The sequence below is a fragment of the Pelophylax lessonae genome, assembly GCF_965119305.1.
Source record: "Pelophylax lessonae genome assembly, chromosome: 9".
NCBI classification, from domain to species: Eukaryota; Metazoa; Chordata; class Amphibia; order Anura; family Ranidae; genus Pelophylax; species Pelophylax lessonae.
In genome coordinates, this window is record NC_138776.1 from 76,279,829 (window position 1) to 76,306,029 (window position 26,201).

General features: G+C 42.4%; 1 protein-coding gene across 1 annotated transcript in view; it reads left to right on the forward strand.

Annotated features, from left to right (window-relative positions):
- CTBP2 (C-terminal binding protein 2) overlaps positions 1 to 26,201 on the forward strand; it is a 107,998-nt gene that overhangs the window by 45,182 nt on the left and 36,615 nt on the right. Inside the window, exons 3-4 of the mRNA XM_082269383.1 lie at positions 13,775 to 13,919; positions 17,785 to 17,991. Of these exons, the coding sequence (XP_082125509.1) occupies positions 13,775 to 13,919; positions 17,785 to 17,991 (352 nt within the window). The remainder of the gene's footprint in view (positions 1 to 13,774; positions 13,920 to 17,784; positions 17,992 to 26,201) is intronic.

Below are 26,201 nucleotides of genomic sequence, written 5' to 3' on the forward strand. Positions count from 1 at the left end.
CTCAGGGGTGCGACATGTATAATGGGTCCCCTGGTAGGAAAAATGAATAGCAAACGGGAAACCCCATCTATACTTTATTTGGTGGTACGTCAAGACTTTCATCTGGGGTTTCATGGTCCTGCATTTGGTTATGGTCAAGGGGCCAGGTCCTGAACAGTTGGTAAGTGTAGCCTTGAAAAGTGAGCAAATCCTTCCCCAGGCAGAAGTGAGCAGTTGATCCATTGTTCTGTAGAAATGCAGTCTAGCTATTATGTCCCTGGGGGGGGGGGGCATCTGGCTGATGATGTGAGAGAGCCCAACGCACACGGCCTAGCTTGAGCCTTTCAACGGGGATCGAGGGTGGCAATACCTGAAAGAGGACTGTGCCTGTGAATTGAAGATCTAGCAGGGGATGTCCAGGGGTGTGTCCTTGAAGGATTGCCCAGTGTCCAATCACATAAGGGTGCCAACCTATAACCCAGGGTCTGTGAATATCAAGCCTTTATCCTGTACTGTACTCCCAAATGTAATTTATATGCAAGTCAAAATTCCTTTTTTTCTTTATGGTCCATTGAGGGACACAACAACAGTAAAAATCATATACAGCTGGGTTATACCATTGCCTTTAGTAAGGACTGAACACTGGCAAAAAAAAAATTAAGTCAGCACTCTGTAAACCTCACTTACAACAGTTGTGCCTATGTTTTTTTTTTAGAGTGTCCTAGATAGTTGGACACTTACTCTTCAGCTCTGCAGGGATAAACCTTATATGTGTTTGCTGTTTTATTTCTTCTATCAACATTTCCGATTTTTCTGGATGTTTTTTTTTCTCTTCAATCAAGTCTTCAATCAACATGTTGCTGAGCTGGGCTCAAAATGCAGCTAATCCATGACGCTGCCTTAGAGGGCATAACTGGACCTAGCTGGACTGAAGATTGCAGCATTAGCCTGTAATGAGACCCATAGGAATCTGGGTTCTGCTATGGCAATTATGATGTTCGTGTATAGTTTTGTTAGAGGGCTTTAGAGGTCCAGGGCCATGAACTCAGCCTCTAGTGAGTTCCTGTCCCTGAAGACCCAGGAGTCTTGGGAGTAGACCCATAGACCTGAAGAAGAGATGCTTGAATGTTACCTTTGAGCACTGGGCTGATGTGATGCTTTCCAGATCTTTGGGTACTGTCACCCTCTGAATCCCCATCAGTTTTTAGAGCAATTATATAGCCCCTGGTGTTTCCCAGTCTCTAATGTCTCCATCTGGTGCAGAAATCTGGTATCTACACTATAAGCAATGCATTTTGGTGCTTTCCAAGTCTGTTTGCTCTGTGTCAGCTGGAAAATGTTGACACCTTTAGAGCAGTGGTACAGCCTCTGGTGTACCAGTCTCTAGTGTCTCCCTGTGACGTAGATATTACAGTAAATGCAATCTGTGCTTTGCATAGGCTGCTGTTTGCCCCTTTAAGTTATCACTAGATTTTGATACGAATATTAGCGCATTAACAAAGTCCCCACTTACCTGTAGAATTACTGAAAGAATATTTGAATTTTACCATTATGCACTACTTTGGGCATAAAGGCTTAACCTGATGATCCAGATACATGGTCTTTTGCTGTTTCTGCAGACTCTCAAACCTGCCCTGTACCCTATTATCTAGAAAACGTACTAATTGAAGACTGGAAAGTCCCTGTTCACTCTGATGCCTGTGCCAGATCATGCAAAGAAGCTTTTTCCTATGGATATAGATTTATGGACACATGGTCCCAACCCTTTGGGAACTTTTTAGTCCTAGAGTTGATTAGGCAACATCTTACCTACTTGAATGATGTCTTTACTTTTAGGGAGTAAAGCTGGGTGCATATGTATAGAAATTTAGTTGGTTCAGCAGGAATTGGCCAAATTTTGATCCACGTGTATCTCTGTGTTCTACAGAAGCCAGTAGTTAGACTGGTTTCTGACAAACGGTCCTGCTGCAAATTCAGCATTTGATCGGTCGCTGCAGCCAATATCAAAATACATGAGCGCAAAGAGGGAGATTGCTGCATCCACATCGCTTATGTGGATGCTGGAATCTGAGTTGTTTTTTTCATTCAGCCCGATAGTTTAAAGTAAATAAAAATAAGAAAAACTCATGGAGGGGAGGATTCAGTAAAGCTGCTGCACCACTTTTCTGACTTTAATCTCTCTTGTTAATGTATTGCGCCAAATTATTGAAGAATCTGAGATGTTTTTTATTCTGACAGCGACTTGTGCACCAAATTCACATAGTTCTAAAATGCGCCACTTTTGCATTGTGGCACATTGAATGTGCTACTTCTACACTGTGGTGCATTGAATGCGCCAAATTCAAAATAAAATACTGACAGTTCGTATCTTAAAGAGGTTGTAAACCTCAGAATTTTTTTTTTTTTCTCAAAAAGTACACCTGTAAGACAAACACATAATGAGCTAGTATGCATTGCATACTAGCTCATTATGATATACTTACCTTAGAACAAAGCCCGGAAGTGCCGACCGCTCACTTCTCCCATGGGTGACATGTTCTGTCACCCTTCTTCTGGGTTCGCGGCATCCGGCCATCTGATTGGCTGGACCCGCGATTACTACGCGATTAGCCGACGGTCACTGCACGGGGCTCTGAAGGAACGGCACCAGCAGCCGTTCCTTCAGAGCGCATGCGCCAGTGATGTCACTGGCTGCATTTAAGGTAAATATCTCCTAAACGGTACATGTTTAGGAGATATTTATTTACAGTACCTATAGGTAAGCCTTATCATAGGCTTACCTAAAGGTACAACTTGCAGAGGAGGGTTTACTTCCTCTTTAACCGGTTGCCGACTGCGCACAGTATATTTACTGCGGCAGTCGGCCCCGGCCAGGCAGAGTGACGTAGGTCTACGTCGCTCGCCTGTCACTCCTTCTAGAGCCAATAGCGGGCGGGCGCGCGCCCGCCTCGGCTCGTTCACAGAGGAGTGCGGGAGTGTGACTGGCGGACCCGATGTCCGCCGGTCACACTACGATCGCCGGTACAGCGGGAGAAAGACAGAGCGGCTTATGTAAACAAGCCGCCTGTCAGTTCTCCCTGTGTAAAAGTGAAGATCAGACAGTTCTACTATGTAGAACTGTTGATCTTTGTTTTTACACTAGTAGACCTGTCCCTGCACAGTTAGAATCACGCCCCTAGGACACACTTAACCCCTCCCTGTCCAATACTGTTAACCCCTTCCCTGCCAGTGTCATTTTTGCAGTAACAGTGCATATATATAGCACTGATTACTGCAGTAATGTCACTGGTACCCCCAAAAGTGTCAAAAATGTCAGTCAAGGGTCCGATCTGTCCGCCGCAATGTCGCAGTACCGCAAAAAAATCGCAGATCGCCGCCATTACTCGTTAAAAAAAAAAAACACCAAAAATGACAAAAATCTTTCCCTTTGTTAGTAAACGCGATAACTTTTGCGCAAACCAATCAAAATACGCTTTTTGCGATTTTTTTTTTTTACCAAACATAGGTAGCGTAAAACAAATTGGCCGAAAATGTTAAAAAATTTTGATTTTTACATTTTTTTTGGGGGAATTTCATATATAAAAAAGTGAAAAATATTGTTGTTTTTGCAAAAATTACGCTCTTTTTTTGTTTATAGCGCGTGATCAAAAAATCGCACAGGTGATCAAATACCACCAAAAGAAAGCTCTGTTTGTGGGGAAAAAAAGGACGTGAAATTCGTTTAGGTACAGCGTCGCACGACCGCGCAATTGTCCGTTAAAGTCCCGCAGTAAAAAATCGCAAAAAAAACCCTGGTCCTTTAGCAGGAAAATCCTCCGGTGGTAAAGTGGTTAAGAAAGTGAAGCCATTGAAGCCCAACTCTTTTTTGGCATACAAAGAGAAAGTGGTGCATACAGATTTTGAAAAAGTGTCTCGCGTGCATTGTAAAGGTGGTGCAAGAATGTGCCAAATTTAAGTTCCAGACAGGTACATGGATTTGGCGCATTCTGCACCACTTTTAGAATGCGAGAGACACATTTGCAAAATCAGTGTGCGCCAGTCTTTATGAATTCCAGGGATAGTGTGTACCCAGCTTTAAAATCCCTCCTTAGATCACAGTTTGAACTACCTGGTATCTCTTTCCACCCATTTCTGGGAAACCCTGGTCTGTGAAACACACATGTCCGGGCGGCTGCAGTGCAGTTTTGAAAAAGGTCCTGTATATTTTTGGGTCAGGTTCAGGTGCAAATTCAGGGAACAATTCGCACCTGATCCGGTAAACTGAAATGCACAGGACACCAGACTGCAAACCGCAGCCGCAAATATGTGAACCCAGCCTTAAGCTTCATACGGACGAATTTTCGTTCATTTTTTGTTGCATGCTAGCCTCATATCGAAAATGAAGAGGTCACTCTTATATGAAAATTCTCGTACGACAGAATTCAACTTCAGAAGTGATGTCATGTGTTGAATTGTTTTGTATGTATTCTTTCGTTTCCAAGCATGCGTAGTCTTGCTCTTACAATTTTTTTCCGGACAAAAACTGTTCTAATTAAACGAAAATCAGACGTTGTGTTCACATACGATAAAAATTTTAAAGCCTGTGTACATTCAGGTTTTGTCGTTCGAAAATTCATAATCGGCTGTTGAAAACACCATACTAACGATTAGAAAATCGGCAGATTGTTCATTGGACGAAATTTTACTTCAGATTTTCTTATGGTGTGTATGGGCCTTTAGTGTCTAACATGACTGTGATATCTGTCCTTATGTGTAGAGAACTCTTGCTATGCTCTTTAAATGTTGAAGTTACCACAAAGGACCTCTTTAAGTTCTCTAACCTGCAGGAGATCTTTAGATGAAACCGATCTCTCAGTCCTTCTATACGATGCTTCTATTCCTCAAAGGAGTTCTTCGATTTTTCTGTGTCCTATCTCTAGTCACGAAACTCCTAGACATTTTCCCCTACTTGAATGAACAGCTCTTTTACTTGTTTACTTGTTGTTTTGTTTTTTGACCTTTTTAGGAAAGTGTTTTTTGTTTTTATTATTTACCTTTTAAGTCCCCGTTCACATTAGGTCGCTCTGACTTCGTGGGCGACCTGTGAAGTCACTTACCCCGCGACTTCAGCGCGACTTGCACGGACTTCATCTAATGAATATCTATGCAAGTCACCTCCAGGTCGCCCTGAAGTAGTACAGGACCTTTTTTCTAAGTCGGAGCGACTTGTGTCGCTCCTATTAGAACCGGTCCTGTACTACTCAAAGGACCCGACTGTGCGCGACTTGCCAGGCTGACAAAGTCGTAATAGTGTGAACCGGCTCTTAGGAAAGTGTTTTTGTTTTTTTTCCTTCCTTTCAGGTTGCATACCCAGGTGGCTTCTGTCCTTTAGTAAACATAGCTTTCTATTGTTGAACTATGCTTGGAGATTACTTGAACTATAGACCATAGACAGGAAATTACCTGATTACCTACCAAGTTTGTAAACTATTTCTTCTATCCTGCCTAGTTTCTTTTCCTGATCTCTAGAACAAGGCTCATCAGCCTTGCCCTGGAGATCAGGACATCGATGTTTTAGTTTTTTTTTTTTTATTTGCTATTGTTTAGTCTAGCTCAAAACAGTGGTATAACCCAGTTGTATATGATTTCTACTGTTCTTTTGTACCTCAATATACTCGAAAAACAAAAAAGATTTTGCAAGAATGACTGTAATAGCCTGGATGTCACACCGCTTCCTCAAACTCCACCTATCTAAAACCGAGATCATAATATTTCCTCCCCCACGTACCCCTTCTCCTGACTTCTCTGTCAAGATCAATGGCACAAATATCAGTCTGTACCACATGCCATATTGCTAGGGGTAACCCTTGACTCTGAACTGTCCTTTTGGGCCCACATCCAATCCCTGTCCAAATCATGCCGCCTTAACCTCCGCAATACCTCCATAATACGCCCCTTTTTGACGAATGATATCACCAAGCTTCTAATTCACTTCCTTGTTATCTCTTGCCTCGACTACTTCAATTCCCTCCTAATTGGATTACCTTTACATAGGCTATCCCCCCTTCAGTCAATCATGAATGCTGCTGCAAGACTCCTCTACATTATCAAACATTCAGTGTCTTCGGCCCCTCTCTGCCAGTCCCTCCACTTGCTTCCATACACCCCATACACCCAACTAAAAAAAATTCAAAGTACTAACAATAACTTACAAACCCATCCACAACTCGGGCCCCAGCTACATCACTAGTCTGATCTCAAAATATCCACCAAGCCACACTCTTCAGTCCTCCCAAAACCTCCTGCTCTCGAGCTTCCTTGTCACCTCCTCATATGCTCACCTACAGGAATTGTAATCTCCCATGCTTTGGAACTCCCTACCCTAATATGTCCAACTGTTCCCTAATCTATCCATCTTTAGACAATCCCTGAAAACCCTTATCTTTAAAGAAGCCTATCCTGCTTCTAACTAATACACTGTTTTACTCTCTCCATCAACTCATCCCCCACAGCTATTACTTTTTTGTATCAATTGACCCTCTCTCTAAATTGCAAGCTCTAATGAGCAGGACCCTCTGATTCCTCTTTTACCAAATTGTATTGTAACTGTAATTATTATTATTATTATTATTATTATTATTATACAGGATTTATATAGCGCCAACAATTTGCGCAGCGCTTTACAATGTGAAATGTCTGCTTTCATTTTGTAAAGCACTGTGCAAATTGTTGGCACTAAAAAATCTGTATAAAAATAGGAAAATAATAGTACTGTTCATCAATATTGGCACTACAATTAAAAGGTTTATGACACACTTTTGGGATGTCCCCTTAATTTCAGTCCAAGCAGTACTGTAGGTCTTAAACTTTCTGTATCATTAATTCTTGGACCGAGAAGAAGAGAACATCCCTAAATCTTGTCCAAAGATAAATATAACTGTTTTTTATTTTTTTTATTTAAACCTTATTTTATTTCCAATATTAAATTTGTACATACGAAACATTTAACCAATATCCCCCCCCCCCCCTTAAATACTCAATTTTATAAATGTTTAGTTCTTTTAAACCAAAGCCCCAAGACAGGCTTTCTGGGTCTAACCATTTTTTTTTTTTTGGTATTGCTGCATTTATTAAGTGTGGTAATATTGTAATATTGTACTTTTACAGTGCTCAGCATAAATGAGTACACCCCTTTTGAAAAGTAAGATTTAAATTAATATCAATGAAAATGAAAAATTTCCAAAATGTTGACAAAACTGAGTTTTATAGAACATTTGTTTAGCTTGTTGCATGAAAGTAAGGGTAATAACATAACTTGGATTACAAAATCTTCAGTTTTACTCAAATTAGTTGATGCAGAAATGAATACACCCCACAACAAAAACGACTGCATCTAGTATTTTGCATGACCTCCATGATCTGTAAGGATAGCACCAAGTCTTCTAGGGATGGAATAAACAAGTTGGCGACATTTTGCAACATGTATCTTTTTCCATTCTTTAAGAAATACCTGGATGCTGGATGGAGAGTGATACTCAACTTGTCTCTTCAGAATTCCCCATAGGTGTTTAATTGGGTTCAGATCAGGAGACATATTTGGCCACTGATTCACTTTCACCCTGCTCTTCTTCAGAAATGCAACAGTGGCCTTAGGTGTGTGTTTTGGATCATTGTCATGTTGGAAAAGTGCACGACAACCAAGGACACGGTGTGACAGTAGCAATTTAATTTAGAGCAGTATATTTGTGAATTAATGATACCATAATTTCCAAAAACATTTATCTTGGTCTCATCACTCCAGAGTAAAGAGTCCCAGAAATCTTCTTTTTCAGAATGGGCCCTGGCAAATTCTAGATGGGCTTTTTTGTGCATGGGCTTTAGAAGAGGCTTCCTTCGTGGAAGACACCCATGCATGCCATTCCTTTGCAGTGTACGCCATATTGTGTCACGGGAAACAATCACCCCAGTTTGGCTTTCTACTAACTTTCAGCTAACTGCAGTGATCTTGCATGGCAATTTTCTTCAACTCTTCTTATCAGAAGATGCTCCTGTTGAGGTGTTAACTTCCATGAATGGCCTGGACATCTCTGTGAGTTGTTTGTAGTTCCATTTTTGTTCAATTTTTGTATCCCTTTTGCTACAGTATTTAGACTGATAAGTAAAGCTTTGGTGATCTTCTTGTAGCCTTCACATTTTTGTGTAAACATTTTTTTTTCTTTCTCATGCCTTGTGACATTTCTCTTCCATGTGGTTCCATTGCTCACAGCATGAAATGGGAAGGGGTTTTCTTTGTTAAGCAACACCCTTTTATAATTGTCTGCTGGACACCTGTTTAATGAATAGACTCACCTGTAGTTGAATTCTTGTAAATTGGGATTTTCTTGTCTAAAATTTAACTTTGCTCTGTGTGTGAAGATTAGAAAAAGTTGGTTGCAATATATTTTAACTGTGTGTTTTTAATCCATACACCAAAGTGTGCCCCGTTTCCAGATAAAAAATAATGTGTACCCTCTAGTGATATTAGTGTGTGGAGTTGTATTCCCATTTTGCTTGTCTGTGAATCTTATCCCATACCTTAAAAACATTTATAGTCAACTCGTGTGTGTTCTCATCTAACCTATATTTTTGTGGAACCCAAATATTCTTACTTAAATGTGCTCTTCTCAATGTGTTTTCAATCCTAACCAATCTTTTAGCAGATTTTATTTTAGTCCATTCTATCATCTGTGCTAGTATAAACACAGTGTAATACATTTTAATGTCTGGTGCTAATCCTCCCTGTGCTTTATCTTTGCAAGTACTGAGAACTGTATTCTTGGCCTCTTGTTCTTCCATACTAACTTTAGGATCATTGTTTTTAATGCTCTAAAATATGTTTGTGCTAAAGCTAATGGTAACATTTGGAATTTATACAGGATTTTAGGTAGTATTGCCATTTTTACCATGTTTATCCGACCAATCCAAAAGAGTGGTCATATTATTAATATTTTTTTCATTTCTGACTTTATTTAGTTGAGTAATGGAATATAGTTTGCTTGGTATACGTTTCTTAGAGAGGGTGTAAATTGTATTGCAAGATATTTTAAGTCTGTTTTCCCCCAGGTATATGGAAACTCCCTCTGGGGCTAGTTCTTCTTTCTTGCCCAAACCTATATTTGTAATTTTTGACTTTACAGGATTGATCTTTAAATTTGGAAGTTCTCCATATTTTTTTAGCTCTTTTATTAAATTAGTGAGAGTTAATCTAGCTTTGGATATGAAGAACAAAACATTGTTGGCATATGCTGCTACTTTATGTTCCTCGACTCCAATATTCACTCCTCTTATGTCCACGCTATTCCGTATGGTTGCCAATAGTGGCTCCAACGATAGCACATACAAGAGGGACGAGAGTGGGCATTGCTGTCTTGTTCAGTTAAAGCTTTCGAAGGGGGTGTGAAAAGCTCCCGTTAACCTTCACCAACGTTGTTGGATGATTATATTGCACTTTTATCCTTTGCACCATCTTTGGACCTTTACGCAAGTCCTCTTCTGTATCCATCATAAATTCCCAGTCTACTCTGTCAAATGCCTTTTCGGGATCGATTGACAGTAGTAGATTTGGAGACTTTTCACCTCTTGATTTATGCAAAAGGAGCAACGTTCTTATCTAGGGCTGCAACTAACAATTATTTTCATAATCGATTGGTTGGCCGATTTTATTGTTTCGATTAATCGGATAATAACCTTTAAAACAGTGTGGTGTATAATTTAGTTAATATGTAAAGTTTAAAAAAAAAAAAGGCAATTTATTCTTAAATATCAATATGCAGTGGTAAATATATATATAACCAACTATATGGTTAGGGAGCAAAATCTCTAATCCACTCTGAGAATAACAGACAGAAGAGATATACTGTATATACTATTAGAGGTTGAATGTGGTAAATATCATCAGACTCAGATCAAATTTTTTTTTAAAGAGATAAAAAATGAAAGACTGTTTTGACAATTTTCAGACAGTGCTGTAATATATTATGTATGACAGACTCACTTGTCAGAGGCAGGACGCTTGATAAAAGCTACCTGCGCCTTCTGTCACTTATGCTGGCCATACAAAAACAATGTCTTCCTTCAAAAAATTTTTAATTTAAAGAATGTTTGTTTGATTTTCTAATAGTTAGTGGGGTCAAATTAACGTTCATTTTCAACAACAGTGAAGGAGTAGAATAGAAAACTTCTTGGTCAAAGGTTGGGATGTCTGTTGTTCCCATGCAGCCCCTGCCGGTGGGTGAGTGGACTAAGATGCCACGCCGGCCGGTAATTGAACAGCCTCAGTTCCATTTACAACTTCAAAAAGATGGATTTTTTTTTTCCATTAAAAATTTTTTATTTTTTTTTTATTCTCTCCCTGTCATGCCACACAGCCAAAGGCCCCTTTCACACAGGCTGTCTGATCAGGTCCCCCTGTCAGTTTTTCAGGCGGATCTGATCAGACCCTCCTGTCTCCACTATGTAGTGGTGGTTTTCCGCTGACAACCGCCACCATCTGATCCTGTTGGCAAAAAACAGACGGATGGTGGTCCTACTTTCCATCCGTCCGACGGATCGAATCAGTTGGCATCGGATTGAAATGAACAGTCCATTTCTATCCGACTGCCCCATAGAGGAGAGCGGGACTGTGTCCATGTTCGCTCTGCATAGCGGAGCAGACAAGACCTGTCCTCAACCTACTCAGCGGGGATTAGTGGAGAAATCCCCGCTGAGCATGCGGATTCCGCTTAGCGGAGGTGCACGTGTGAAAGGGGCCTAAGGTGGCATGAGTTACTGGATCTCCTATCGCCTCCAACTTGCTGCACTGTCCTTCCCTAATGAGCCACTGCCCATTACACCATCAAGCCAAGTACAAACGGCTCAAATGCTGGGCAACATCAGCCGGTTCATTAAAAACTGGTCGCCATTCGGCCCGGGTGTATGGCAGCCGGTCCGACAGAAGCTGGCCATTCGGCATGCGCGAAAAAAACTGGCTCCTAACTTTTTTAGCTGGCTCCTAGATTTCAAGCAAATTTGTCAAGCCCTGCTATAGAGATCAACACACCCCCAACATAGGCCTTGTGGGCTTCCCATACTTTGGCCTCTGACACCTCAGGGTTTTCATTACACAAGAAGTATTGTTACAGTTCTTTTTTTTTCTATTTTTTTCTACTTTTACAGCCTGTATCAAATCCTCATTTAATCTCCAGGTGTTTATGTTCTTCTGAGTTCCTATAGACTTTCATTTCATTATTACTGGGGCATGATCTGATAGTGACATTGTTTCTATTGATGATTTTACCACTAAATCTATCAATCTGTGCTCTATCAATATATAGTCCAGCTTTGAGTACATCCTATGCACTGGAGAGTAGAAAGAGTAATCTCTTACTCCAGGGTGTTGAATTCTCCACACATCTATTAGTTGACTTTGAAACAGTTTTTTCTTCACTTGTCTAAGTTGGTAATCTCCAGTCCCCTGTGCATGTGATGTACTATCCACCCGTGGATCCATGCAGAAGTTTGTCACCTGCCAAGATTAGTTTACCCTTTTTAAAGTCCATTAACTTTCCCAGAGCTTCTTTTAAATACCCTTTCGGGTTTCTATTAGGGCAGTATACATTAGCCAAAATACATTCCATTCCCTGCAGATTTCCCTTCAGAAATATATACCGCCATTCTGGGTCCACCATCCTTTCTTCTAAAGAGAACCTTACTTCTTTTGCCATACCAGTTGCTACTCCTTTTGCTCTCTTAGTTGGAGAGTCCCCATAGTACCATGTCAGGTGGTGTTTTGAATATAGTTTTACATTTGTATCTTGTACTATGTGTCTCCTGTAAAAAAAAAAATTACACTTGCTGAGAGTCATTTAATACCTTGGTCTCAATACCTTTAAGACCTTGTGTCTTTTTGTTGGGGTGTTTAATCCTCTTACGTTGTAAGTTAAAACATTTAGAGTCATCATGTTGTCTTTCCCTCAACTCTTTCCCCTTACGCCCTACCTCCCCTCCCTTCTGCCCCCATCCTTGGGCACATGCAGAAGTCAGGGGGGCTCCTTAGGACCATGCAAGAGGATTCAGTCCCAAGACATGAGGGGGAGACAAGCGCAGAGGAGAGCTCTGTGTTTGGCACTATATATTCTTCCCCTTTACCCACCCTCCACCCGCCCCCCCTTCCCCCCACCACTACCAATAGTCCTATATGTTAGAGCATTAGACCCCTCCATGGTCTTCAAGTAGGGTACTCTCTACCCTTCTACTTTCCCTAAGTTGGGTGGAGCTCTGTCTGACACACTTGCTGAACCCCTCCCTTCTCTCTTAGGATGGAGGCCCAGAGCTCTCCAGGTGCCCAGGTTTCCTATCCCTCTTAACTCATTTTTATCATTTCCTCCCCACCCGCCCCATCTAAACCCTGAGTGTCGCCTTTGTGTTTCAAAGACCCCCTTTATACTTCTGTTCTTTTATTTCTTCAGCGTTCTACTCTTTTTGGGGATCAGTAAGTATTGATCTTCGACTAGTTGTAGTCTCTCTTTTCTTTTTTCTGTCCATCTGGGAACATCTGGAACCGGGAGTTCTATTTTTTTTTACAGAAATCTTGAAGCTCTTCCGGGAATCCTAACTTTGCTGAGCAACCATTTTTGCGACCTACGACAACATTGACCTACCAGGCATGCAGGGAAACCCCATTTATTCTGTATACCTTGTTCCTATTCGGTATACCTTATTACCACATCTGTTTCCAAAGGGGTTTGAGATGTCTCCTCATTATGTTTCATGCAAAAGATCTGCAGAGATTTGAAGACTAGTACTCTGGTATTTTAGTGGTGGCACTCCTTTTAGGCTTCCCCAAATTTGTGCCTTTTCTTCATAATTTTAGAACCTGATTTTTATGTCTCTTGGGGTTTCCCTCGATATCTCCTGTGGTCTTCTGATCCGATGCACTCTTTCTATTTTAATGTGTCGGTGGTTGCTCTTCCTAATAAAGGGTTGAATATTTTTTTCATTATTTCCGTTAGGTCTTCCCCATGCATTCCTTCTGGTAGACCGCGTATTCTCAGGTTTTTTCTTCTATTTCAATTCTCCTGATCTTCTCATTTATATGCCATGTTCCTTTGTTCAGTTTGTAAGTTTTTAATTTCCTCTTTTATTTCTGTTATTACTTGCATATGTGTGTCCAGTCTATTTTCTGTGTCTTCCACTCTTTCCAATATCTGGCCCAAGTCTCCATGTAGCTCTGCCATGTCAGTTTTTTAAGAGTTTTCCAGTTTTGTAAATATGGCTGCCATTTCTGATTTTGTGGGCAGTTGGGTTTTCAAACTTTGCTCTTCCATGTTTCCACCATCAGTGTTGCTTTGGTTTTGGTGTTGGTTTGGCCTGGCCCCTCTCTCCCCTGATTGGCTAACTGAATTTGATTGACAGCTGCAGACTCCAGGAGGAAGAGTCTCGGACAGCCAAGGGACTCGTAGATGTCGGATAGAGATGGGCTCAGGTAAGTATTAGGGGGTGCTGGGGTGGTTGCTACACACACAGAAGGCTTTTTATCCTAAAGCATAGAACGCATTATGATAAAAACCTTCTGCCCTTACAACTCCTTGAATAAAACCTTACAGCCAGTGTGCTTCACGTGAAAGGCTTACAAGCCAAGCATAAAGATGTCTTTAGTAGACTAGTTGGAACCTTGAGCATCAGTAAACTGATGGTAGAAATGCTGTATATATGCTTGATTTTGGATGGCTTAGTATGAGCAGGAGTAAACCTTTCCTTTCCCTTGGTTGTTTGTGATGGCATCTCTGTGTTTTTTTAGGTCCTGAATGAGGCAGTGGGCGCCATGATGTATCACACTATAACGCTAACACGTGAAGATCTAGAAAAGTTCAAGTCTCTGCGAGTTATAGTGCGGATAGGCAGCGGATTCGACAACATTGACATCAAGGCTGCAGGAGACATGGGTATGTGATGCAATGCAAATAATGAGACAATCACACTTATAGACTTATTCATGAAGCGTGCAGGATAATAATGTGCATAATTCAGTACAGGCAGTCCCCAAGTTACATTCATCCAACTTACATAGGATTCATACTTACAAACGGAGGGAGACAACAGGAAGTGAGAGGAAATCTACCCCTGGGAAGGGAAATTCACTCTGTAAGAGTTATCATGGGAAAAAGGTGTCTTCACTGAAGCTTTATCACCAATCCTTGTTTCCACAACCACCCAAAATTTTCAAAATGCAATTGTCACAGGAACAGAAAGTGACGTCAAATCTTCTGAACTGAGGCACAGACAGCAAAACAAACATTACAGGGGTGTAAACCCTTCCCTATGCAATCTACCTAAAACTTAAAAAATTTACCTGTGCCAACTTTCATACAAATTTATCTTAAGAACAAACCTACAGAACCTATCTTGTTTGTAACCTGGGAACTGCCTGTAACCCATTTTTTAACCTTTGTCACTGCTTTTTGTATTACCTTACTTATTGAGGCCGGAGGTGTCAGGAGGGGTGGGGGGAATGCCAAGGGTTTATTTTTTCCATCCCGAAATTAAGCTGAAACAATGTTTGCATATTATAGATGTATCTTCTCTCTTTGACATTGATAATTACTAAATTTTTGCTTTTTCCATGGACGCATTCAAATGAGTATACCTGGTTAAATTGCAGTTGCTGGTATTTAATTTGTCACCACTAGCTGCTAAATGAATGTTTTCTGTACAAGCCGTCACATAAACTACTGTCTTCATTCTCCTTAGTAACCATTTTGTTAATAATGTGATTCAGAGCAGAATATAACATTCCATCATCTACAAAGCAGAGAAAACGTTTCCAATTTGCTCTCTCCCTCATAAATGCAATCCTAGTATAAAGCTTGATTGTCAGCATAGATACAGGAGAACCTCTCCAGGTATCCACTCCTAGATACAGTAGACCGATAAGTGCAAAGTGTGTTTCTTTTACAAACTGGCCTAAGATGTTTAGTGCTTCATGTAAGCAAAAGTATTTTTAGTGTTCATAAATTATATATTACTTTAAAAAAATAAATTTTATGAAAATGTATAATGTTTAGAAAAGTAACTTCTGTGCCTATGTTTTAGGCCCCATGCACACGGGACGTTTTTAACGCCGCTGTAAGCAGCGTCAGGCGTTTTCTTTTTGCAGCCTAAAAACGCCCCTCCATGTTATTCTATGGCCTCATGCACACTCAGACGTTTTTGAGCTGTAAGTGGCTTAGGCGTTTTTAGGCTGCAACAAGAACCCACCACCTGCGCGTTCTGAGGACCAGCGTTACAGCGTTAAAAACGCCTGACGCTGCTAAAAGCTGAATAACTTTGCTATAACGTTGCTTAACATGCGTTAAGCCACGTTATACGTTTTTTTTTCTTCCATTCAAAATCAATGGTTCCCTATGGGAGCCTATTGATTTGAATGGAGGTCGCACCGCAACACCGCAAGTCGGATCCGACTTGCGGGGTGACTTGCGCTGTGGGAATCTTGAGGGGGAACTCCACGCCAAAATGGGAAAAAAACGGCGTGGGGTCCCCCCCCAAGGTTCCAAACCAGGCCCTTCGGGTCTGGTATACAATTTGAGGGTAGCCCCCATGCCGAAAAAACTGCGTGGGGTCCCCCCCAAAATCCATACCAGACCCTTATCCGAGCATGCAGCCCGGCAGGCCAGGAAAGGGGAGGGGACGAGCGAGCGGCCCCACCCCCCCTGGACCACACCAGGCCACATGCCCTCAACATGGGGGGGTGTTGGTGCTTTGGGGCAGGGGGAGCTCTGCACCCCCCACCTCAAAACACCTTGCCCCCATGTTGATGAGGACAAGGGCCTCATCCCCACAACCCTGGCCGGTGGTTGTGGGGGTCTGCGGGCAGGGGGCTCATCGGAATCTGGACGCCCCCTTTAACAAGGGGGCACCCCAGATCCCGGACCCCCTCCCTATGTGAATGGGTATGGGGTACACTGTACCCCTACCCATTCACCCCATAAAAGGCAGTGTATGGAAATAACGACAAGAGACGTTTTGGAAAATTTATTAAAAATCTTCATCCGACTCTTCTTGTCTTCTCCTCTCCGGGGTCTTCTGCTCTTTTGCTGTCCGCCCTTCTTGTCTTCTCCTCTCCGGGGTCTTCTGCTCTTTTGCTGTCCCCCTCTTCTTGTGTTCTTCTCTCCGGGGTCTTCTGCTGTCCCCTCTTCTGCTGTCCTCTCTTCTTTTCTTCTCCTCTCCGGTCTTCTGCTCTTTTGCTGTCGGCTGTCGGCTGTCTTCTTCCTCCGGTCCTCCTCCGACGACGTCTCCGCTGATTATGCCTATCTCCGGTCTCTGCAGCTTATTATATAGCCATTAGGGGCGTGGCCCCGATGACGTCATCTGGAGACCCCGCCCCCTCATGTCACAGATGACGTCATATGTGACATGAGGGGGCGGGGCCTCCAGATGACGTCATCGGGGCCACGCCCCTAATGGCTATATAATAAGCTGAAGAGACCGGAGATAGGCATAATCAGAGGAGACGTCGTCGGAGGAGGACCGGAGGAAGAAGACAGCCGACAGCAAAAGAGCAGAAGACCGGAGAGGAGAAGAAAAGAAGAGAGGACAGCAGAAGAGGGGACAGCAGAAGACCCCGGAGAGAAGAACACAAGAAGAGGGGGACAGCAAAAGAGCAGAAGACCCCGGAGAGGAGAAGACAAGAAGAGTCGGATGAAGATTTTTAATAAACTTTCCAAAACGTCTCTTGTCGTTATTTCCATACCCTGCTTTTTATGGGGTGAATGGGTAGGGGTACAGTGTACCCCATACCCATTCACATAGGAAGGGGATCCGGGATCTGGGGTGCCCCCTTGTTAAAGGGGGCTTCCAGATTCCGATGAGCCCCTGCCCGCAGACCCCCACAACCACCGGCCAGGGTTGTGGGGATGAGGCCCTTGTCCTCATCAACATGGGGGCAAGGTGCTTTGAGGTGGGGGGTGCAGAGCTCCCCCTGCCCCAAAGCACCAACACCCCCCCATGTTGAGGGCATGTGGCCTGGTGTGGTCCAGGGGGGGGTGGGGCCGCTCGCTCGTCCCCTCCCCTTTCCTGGCCTGCCGGGCTGCATGCTCGGATAAGGGTCTGGTATGGATTTTGGGGGGGACCCCACGCCGTTTTTTCGGCATGGGGCTACCCTCAAATTCCATACCAGACCCGAAGGGCCTGGTTTGGAACCCTGGGGGGGACCCCCACGCCGTTTTTTTCCCATTTTGGCGTGGAGTTCCCCCTCAAGATTCTCACAGCACAAGTCGCCCCGCAAGTCGGATCCGACTTGCGGTGTTGCGGTGTGACCTCCATTCAAATCAATAGGCTCCCATAGGGAACCATTGATTTTGAATGGAAGAAAAAAAAACGCTGCTAAAAGCAACGTGGCAAAACGTGCAATAACGCCAATGGAAAAAGCTACTGAAAGCACGTTTTTACAGCTGCTTTTTCCGGCGTCAGAACTAACTTTGACGTACGTTTTTTCTAACGCCCCGTGTGCATGGGGCCTTAATAGTATGTTATTGATTTTGGCACTAAACTGTCTTATTAAAGGATAAGTTCACCTTTTTAAAAATATAATAAATGCACATTTATGCAGGTAAAAAAATGTGCATTTATTTTTTCATATGTAGGAACCTGAGTTGCATTGCACCTGCAATTAGGATATACATTGCATTGCAGGTATGTTTCATAGAGGGTTGAGTGAACGCACCACTTCTACTTGTCCTGCCCTTAGCAAGTTGTGTTCAGAGATGTTTTTACAAAGGAGATGACAACTTGAGTAATGTGTGTGTCTTTTAGGAGTGGCTGTGTGCAACATCCCATCAGCGGCTGTTGAAGAGACTGCTGATTCTACAATCTGTCACATCCTTAATCTTTACCGGAGGAACACATGGCTGTACCAGGCACTGCGGGAAGGGACACGGGTACACAGTGTGGAGCAGATAAGGGAGGTAGCATCTGGAGCAGCCCGGGTTCGCGGCGAGACTCTCGGCTTAATAGGATTTGGTAAGTACTATGATTGAGAGCTGGCTAAAATGGGCCTTGGAATTAAATTCCATAAGAACTAATCAGGCACTAACATGCCCTGAAAAAATGGAGGTTAAAAAGGAGAATATGGTTGGAAGCTGTGAGGCAGCACAAGACAGTTCTTATTTTAAACACATAGCTGTCCCATTACTACAATCGTTTTATTAAATAAAATATTTCCCTTGGGGTAGTTACTGCAGCAGTGGGCAGTAATTACACAACAGAAATTCAATTTAAATACAAATGTTATTAATTTCAACCTAATCTACCTACAATGTGGCTCTAATTTTCATTTTGCAAACCTGAGTGCCCCTCAGCAGCTCCAACTGGTCACCAGTATCATTTTTTTTAGATTTTGTTATTTTCTTGACCTATGTGATAAGAGCCTAAACTGTTCTCTATCAGAAGAAATGCAAAGATGAATCGGGTTGCAGTGGATTATGACCTATTCATCCTATTCTTTAAAGAGTTTACTTGGACCATTTTCTTCAAATCTAGATGGGGAGAGGTGTTGCATTTTTGTAAAACTAGGGATCAGATTCACATTCTGCATTCTTGAAGTGGTTTTATGTGCGAAATAACATTGTGCCAATTAAAGCTACTTGTCAGTAGAATAGGATGTGTAGGTGTTGTCTAGCGCAGCCTTTCTCAGCCAGGGTTCCATGGAATCCTAGGATTCCTTCAGAGGCTGCTAAGTGTTCCTTGAGCAGTGGCAGTTTCATCTTCTGTCAAAAAACAACAAGGAAAAATTCCCAGCTCACTTACCAACCAGCCTTCAACAAACCGACCTGCCCTGTCTGATAGTTCATGTTAAAACCAAGGGGTTGAGTTTACACAGATTGGCAAATACATGCATAAGCGGCAGTGTACTGCAATCCTAACACTATACATTTTGAAAGCCTCCAAAGTTGGATTACATTTATAATAATGGATAGATTAATGGCAGGTATGCCTGGATGGAGCCCATCCCTCCTTAAAGGTATAGAAACGCACTAAAAAAGCGCAATAGCACAGTGGCAGCAAAGGTATCCTGTGTGTCCCCTCAGGCCCTGCACAGATGTTCCAGGCTGCACAGCGGTACTGAGGGACACTGAAGGAGCTGAATATCCTGCTGCTGGTACCTGAAAAAATGTTTTCCCACCTCCCCCCCCATAATACCCCTCATACCATCTCACCTTCCCACTTTCAGGTATAGCACCTCCCTCTATCCCTTCCTAATCAATGTGCCTCCCTGTCTCTTACCTAAACCCTCCAAGTTACAGCAACTCCCACCCACCTCCCCCCTCATTCCACCTCTCTCCCATCCACCTAAACCTTCCTCCACAGTCAAAGCACCTTACACATGCCACATTCTGCACTGCTTGTCACACTGGAAGTGTATTAGTCTGCTCACCCATGAAACAATGCACTCCCTATGTGGTTGGTATATTCTTTCATTTGTTATTAAAGTGGTATTTCTGCCTAACCATAACTATTCTCAAAAATGTCCCCTCCCCACTTACTACTGACCTCTAAAATCTACGTCACTCACTATGGGCCCCTGAACTCTGCATCTCTTACTACTGACCCCTTAACTCTGTGTCTATTTAAGTGATGGCCAGTATTCAGCACAATGAGAACTACACCCGATATTTGCTGTGGGGCGCTGAGCACGCCACACTTTCTTTTTCACAGCCAGGCGACTTGTAATTTTGCACACAGGCCCACTGCTTTCAGAAAACACCCCCGTAGCCAACCTTACTGAGCACTGCAAGAGGCACCAAATTGTGTCGTTCTTGCAGTTTGAGAGCTGAGCCCCCCACCCCCAGGAAAAAAAAAATGTCCACAGCTCTGCTCCGTTGGCTTCCTAACACTCTGCTGGCTTCCCCACACCGTCAGCCAATGTTCCCCACACGGTCAGCCGAAATTCTGCATACCGCTGCAAACTTCAGCCAATGATGAAGAAGAGGTATCCAGCCAATGAGGTGCTTTGCAAGCTGTTCTGCATGCAACATCACTTCCTCCCAGCTCCCCAGTCAGTCTCCACATGAAGCTAGCATTGGCAAGGAGGTGAGAAATCATTCCTGAAAAGGCTGCATTTGCCAATATGTTAAGAAATATATCAGTATTTGGACTTGGACTGCAAATCATATGCTTTCTTAATACAATAGTATCATCATGAAGGGGGGGGGGGGGGGTTGGAGTGTGCAAGTAGCTGGTGTTGCTTAGGGTGCAAAATAGTCTAGCACAAGCCCTGTTGATCTCCTGGCTCCACTTACTACCAGTGTAAAGAGGGCATTTCTCTGCTGACTACTAAATATAGGGGGGGCACTTTATTATTGATTACCAATGTAAGGGGGCACTTCTCTACTGACAGTCAATGTATAACCGCACTTCTCAATAGATTACCACTGTAAGGGGGCACTTCGCTGACCATCTGTGTAAGGGGGCACTTCTCCACTGACCACCAACCAATGCAAGGAACATTCTTCCCACTGATCACCAGTGTAAGGGGGCACTTCTCCACCGACAACAAATGTAATGGGGTGTTTCCCTACTGACCGCCAATGTTGGGAGTACTTCACTGACTGCCAGTGTAATGATACACCCCCCACCTGACCACCAGTGTACGAGGGGACTTCACTATTGACCACCAGTGTAAAGGAAAACTTAATTACTGACCACCAATGTGCTTCTCAACTATCCATCGATGCAGAGGACACTACAATTTTACCTACCTTTGTTACCGTTCTGGCCATTTATATTCATTTTATAATTATTACTGTAAATAATATTGAGGTATAGGGGGAAGAAGTTAAAAATGCTCCATACTGGGGTCAAACACACAAGGTATTCCTTATTTCCTATCCCATTTATTTTACTTAAAACATTCTAAAGATTACTAAGAGTAGTGGAGATAATAATTTTATGTGCGAGTTTTCTTAGACCAGAAAATTATTTCAAGGGTTCCTGAAGAAGAAAGAATGGCTGGTCTAGTGGTTCAGTAGGCAAAGACGCGATGCATGATTTGTGAGATTTCCACTGCAGTTCTCAATGTTTTCTAATAATGTCTACTGCACATAAGGAGCTTTTCATCACTAGCAGTGCTGCTGCCATTAGCAATCAGCTTCTTTCTTCTAATCTTTAACCCCCTGTACTCAGCAAATTTCATCACCCTGGTAATTCACTGATTGCAACTGGCTAAACTTGTGAAGAGTGAAGTATATAGTTACTTGGCATTAAGCCTACAGCCTGAGCCAGGTATACCTTTTAATCTGTCATTGTCAGGTTCCAATGTTGTATTTTTGCATTTACAGCTGCCTGAATAATGGTATACTGCAATCTGTTCTGTAAATGTTTGTAAAATAAAAACCCTTTATTGAAAAGTCTTTGTGGTTGTATTTGCTAGGTTTAACCGCTTGAAGACTGATTTTGTTAAAATCAGTATTTTTTTGCTAGAAAATTACTTAGACACCCCAAACATTATAATATATACATATATTATATTTAGCAGAAGCCCTAGAGAATAAAGTGGCAGTCATTGCAGTATTTTATGTCATGCTGTATTTGCGCAGCAATCTTTAAACGCAATTTTTTTGGAAAAAATACATTTCAAAGAGTTAAAAAAAAAAAGTAATGTTAGCCCAGTTTTTTTGTAAAATGTGAAAGATGATGTTAAGTAAATAGATACCTAACATGTCATGCTTTAAAGTTGCACACACTCGTGGAATGGCGACAAACTACGGTACTTAAAAATCTCCAGCTTTAAAAAAATTTAACGGTTACCTGTTTAGAGTTATAGAGGAGGTCTAGTATTAGAATTATTGCTCTCGCTCTAACGGTCACGGCAATACCTCACATGTGGTTTGAACACGGTTTACATTTGCGGGTGCGACTTACGTATGCGTTCACTTCTCTATGCGAGCACGGAGGGATGGAGCACGTTACTTTTTTTTTCTTATTTATTTATTTTTTTAAACTGTCCCTTTATATATTTGTTTTCACTTTAATTCCTTTTACAAGGACAGTAATAGGCAGTGACAGGTACTCTTTATGGAGAGATCTGGGGTCTATAAGACCCCAAACCCCTCCTGTGCACTTGAAAGCATTCAAAACACCAAGATCTGCGTTTTTGAATACTTTTGATTTTTGAAAGCTGGCGCTGTTGGCTATAGAGTAAACCGGAAGTGATGACATGACATGACATGACTTCCAGGTTACTACATCCCAGACCCGATCAAAGCCAATTCCAGCTTTTGTTCTGGTGTCCGGCCAGCCAGCGGACGTGACGGCTGGTTGCTGGGGTCTCCCGGTGGAAGTCCCCTCCTGCTGCTTGCAATAAAAGCCGAGCAGCTGCTTAGTCGCATCAGTTGGTAATTCTAGAGAGCCAGCAGCCAGCTCTAAAAAAATGGTACCAGGGTGATGCCTGCAGCGGTCGGAGCCGCTGTACTAACAATCTGACGTTAGTACAGCGATCTCCCCTGCTGAGCTGTTGTGTTCTGACAGGAGGATTACCCCCCCCCCCCCTGACAGGGGGATGCCCCCCCCCCGCCTGAATATTCTGATCAGTTCTTTTAGCCATTGGCATACACATGGGCCGAATGTTGGCTGGTTTTTATTGAACCAGCCAATGCCGCCCAACACTCGGCCCGTGTATTTAGTGTGGAGTAAGAAAATGCACGAACATCTTTCACTGCAATTCATCTCAGGTATAGTTTTCTGTACAGCAAGGAGTCTTCTATTTTGGATATTTTCAGTATTCTAAATCTTACCATACACTGATTGAAATTTGTCTGAGGACCGGGCAAATTTTAAAAAGTGTGTGGGTGCTCCCTCTTGACAGAAATTGATTGTTTGTATTTTTTACTTTTATTAGTCAAACCAAAAATACAAAAAAGTGTCAATACATCATGGTATTACAAAAATTACAAAGGTATCAAGAAAGATTAAACAAAATATTCTAGAAGGCATCACCATCCATGCTAAATAAAATAAGTATTAGAAACATGATGTACATCACTGAAGGTATATCATCTAAGTCGATTGTTAAGTCAATGTCTTGTCAATAGGAAAAATTTGGAAAATTTTCCATCAATGGGCGTCTGCAGTTACTGATAAGTGTATTCTGACAGTGGAGGGTGACATTCTCAGAATACAATGTCACTGTGGGATGGTGGGAAGAATCTGTTAGTTTGATTCCTTTAGCCACACCAACACGGTGGATGGAGGAATCCTGTTTTGTTATTTTTTTGTTTTCAACTCACTTGTTGAACAAGGAAAAAATAAAGCATAAACTTGTAGGGCCAGCATTTGTTTGCAGCATCTACACTGATAGTTCAGAATGGTTCCAGATTCCATTCTCTTGGACCTTATGGGTTATGCTATTGTTTTTCACTTAGTGTCCCCATTTGTATTCCAGATGTTTGCTTCTTTAAGAATCCAGTTATCCTGTGATCTTGGGAACAAATCTACCTTACTGGGTTTTTGGAATACCTTGCTCAAATTTCTTATGGAACATATCTTTGTATTTTGGAACCCTTCTCCCTAAACCATAGATTGGAGATTACCTTCCAAACTTATCAGCTATTTCTTGTGTCTTGCCCAGTTTCCCTTTCTAGGGTTAGGCTCACAAAGCATAAAGTGTGAGTTCACCTTTTCAGAAAAGGTTTACTAATACCCTTACAACTTCCCCTTGGTCGCTGCTTTATTTATTTCCCTTGGTGATGAACTATCAGTGCCCATGCAACCAGTGTAGTGGTCCAATCATTTGAAATCCCTTCTCTTCTTCCCGTTCTTTGTGTAGGGCTTCCAGAACAGATGAGAGTGATTCTGATTGGTCAGCATGTGTCCACTTTGACCAAATGGAATTACTTTGTTCTGGAGAAGGCGAGGATTCCCCAGACTGCTATACCAGCTGCGTGGGCACTGACAGCTCATCACCCATAGAGGTAAATATAGCAGGGGTGGGGAGAGCGTAGGGTGTTCACCTTTTTTCATCTTTTTTTTCCAGTTCTGGACCGGAAGGATTTGCCCCCTTAATGACCAGGCCATTTTTTGCGATTCGGCACAGCGTTACTTTAATGGAAAAATTGCGCGGTCATGCGACACTGTACTGAAATAAAATGAATGTCATTTTTTCCTACAAATGGAGCTTTCTGCTATATAACATTCCCAAAAAAAAAAATCAAAATTTTTCATCCTTTTAGGCCAATTTGTTTTCTGCTACATATTTTTAGTAAAACAAGTCGCAATAAGCGTATTTTGATTGGTTTGCGAAAAAGTTATCGGCGATCTGTGATTTTTAGCGGGACTGCGATATTGTGGCGGACAGATCGGACTGCTGACTGACATTTTTGACACTTTTGGGGGGACCAGTGATGACGTTACTGTTACTGTAATATTGACACTGGCGGGAAGGGGTTAACACAGTGGGGATCAAAGTGTGAGCCTAGGGGAGTGTTTTCTAACTGTATGGGTGATGGGCTTGTGAAATGAACACAGAGACCTGTGATCCTATATAGAAGGATCACAGGCACTCTGTGATCATTTCAAAGAGAAGAACGGCCAGCTGTGTTTACAACAGCTGACCGTCCTCTCTCAGCGGGGAACGATCGGGTGTGCCCGTCGGCAATCGCGACCACCAGTCCCATGGATAAGCTTTCCCGCTGCAAGTGTGACACTTGAAAAGGAGCGTGCATGCTCAGAAATGCGTTATGTCCCCCTGCTCCACAGTGACGTCGTACGCCAGCCGTTGCTGCGCCTCAACCAGTGAACCGCACAGCTGAGAGCCGGAAGCAGCCTGTTTCCTCGCTGAGACACCACGACCTATAGAGATAGACGATCCATAACAGAGTTTTAATGCCGGTTTTCTCTCCACCTCTGCCCTAGACTCACCCGCAATGAGCTTCACTGTTTTCCCCCTACTTCTATGTGAGTTTTAAATGTGCTTAAAATACTCTGGATTTATTAAATACTACACTCCGAGGCGCTCTCCTGTTTTCTCTTTTTACCCCAAATGCGCATGGAGGCCGCCTTTATTTGTATATGGAAGAAATTTGGAACCACCAGGATTCTTCTTAGAGTGGGCCACCAGGCCAAACAGGGCGATCGGGGGGAGAAGGGCATTGGTCAGGAAGTGACCAAGAACCCAATGGTCACTGACAGAGCTCCAGCATTTATCTGTAGAGAGAGGAAAACCCTCCAGAAGAATAACCATCTCTGCAACACTCCACCAATCAGGCCTGTATGGTAGGATGGCCAGACGGAAGCCACTCCTCAGTAAAAGGCACATGACAGCCCACCTGGAGTTTGCCAAAAGGCACCTGAAGGACTCTCAGACCATGAGAAACAAAATGAATGCTTTCTGGAAACTATGTACAGCACTTTGCTTCAACCTCCCACTAGTCATAATTTGCCTGAACTCTAGAGAGAAGAATAGAGTCCCAGTGATTATGTCACGGGGGTCTAAAATAAGGTATATAATAAAAAGGAAAATGTTTCATTTAAAAAGATCAATATAATGTTGATGAAGGTGGTAGTTGGGAACCAGGAAAAGCAAAAGCGTAGCACTCCTAAGATAGCAATTTAATTTTTTTGAGTTCAGGTCCAGTAAAGAATTATTTTTAGTTGACATGAAAGGTTAAATGCAGAATCCTTGACTTATTGCTTAATGCAATGCATTAGCTATGAATAATTTATGTTGAAAACATGTATTCTCTTCTCAATGCATTTTACTATGTATGAAAATTTATGACAACATGTCTGTTGTAAATAGGTCCTTTAACCATTAGTGTCCATAGGTGTACAGATTTGTACCCAAGAATGTTGGGGTGTTGGTGATCTGCTAATCATCCCTAAAGTTCTGTTTCTCTCTCTTCTTGGTTTCCTTCGCAGACATTCATTCCTTGAAGGAATTGTTCACTTTCTACAGAATGGTTAATAATCATGACAGGTAGAAAATTAAGTGCTTTTAAAGCTCTCATTATCCATTGAATCGCCAGAATGCTTAAGTAGAACTAAAGACAAAACTTTTATTTATCTCGGATAGGGTAATCCCCGTTTGTTTTTTTTCTTTTCCACCTTTGTTCCAATAACTTCCTGTCCCATAGCCAAAATAGGAAGTGAGAGGAAATCCCTGCAAATTCAGGGAATCTCTTGGCCCCCTTTCCCCCAGGTCACCAGAACTAGTGTCCCCATTGGAAGATTTCTGG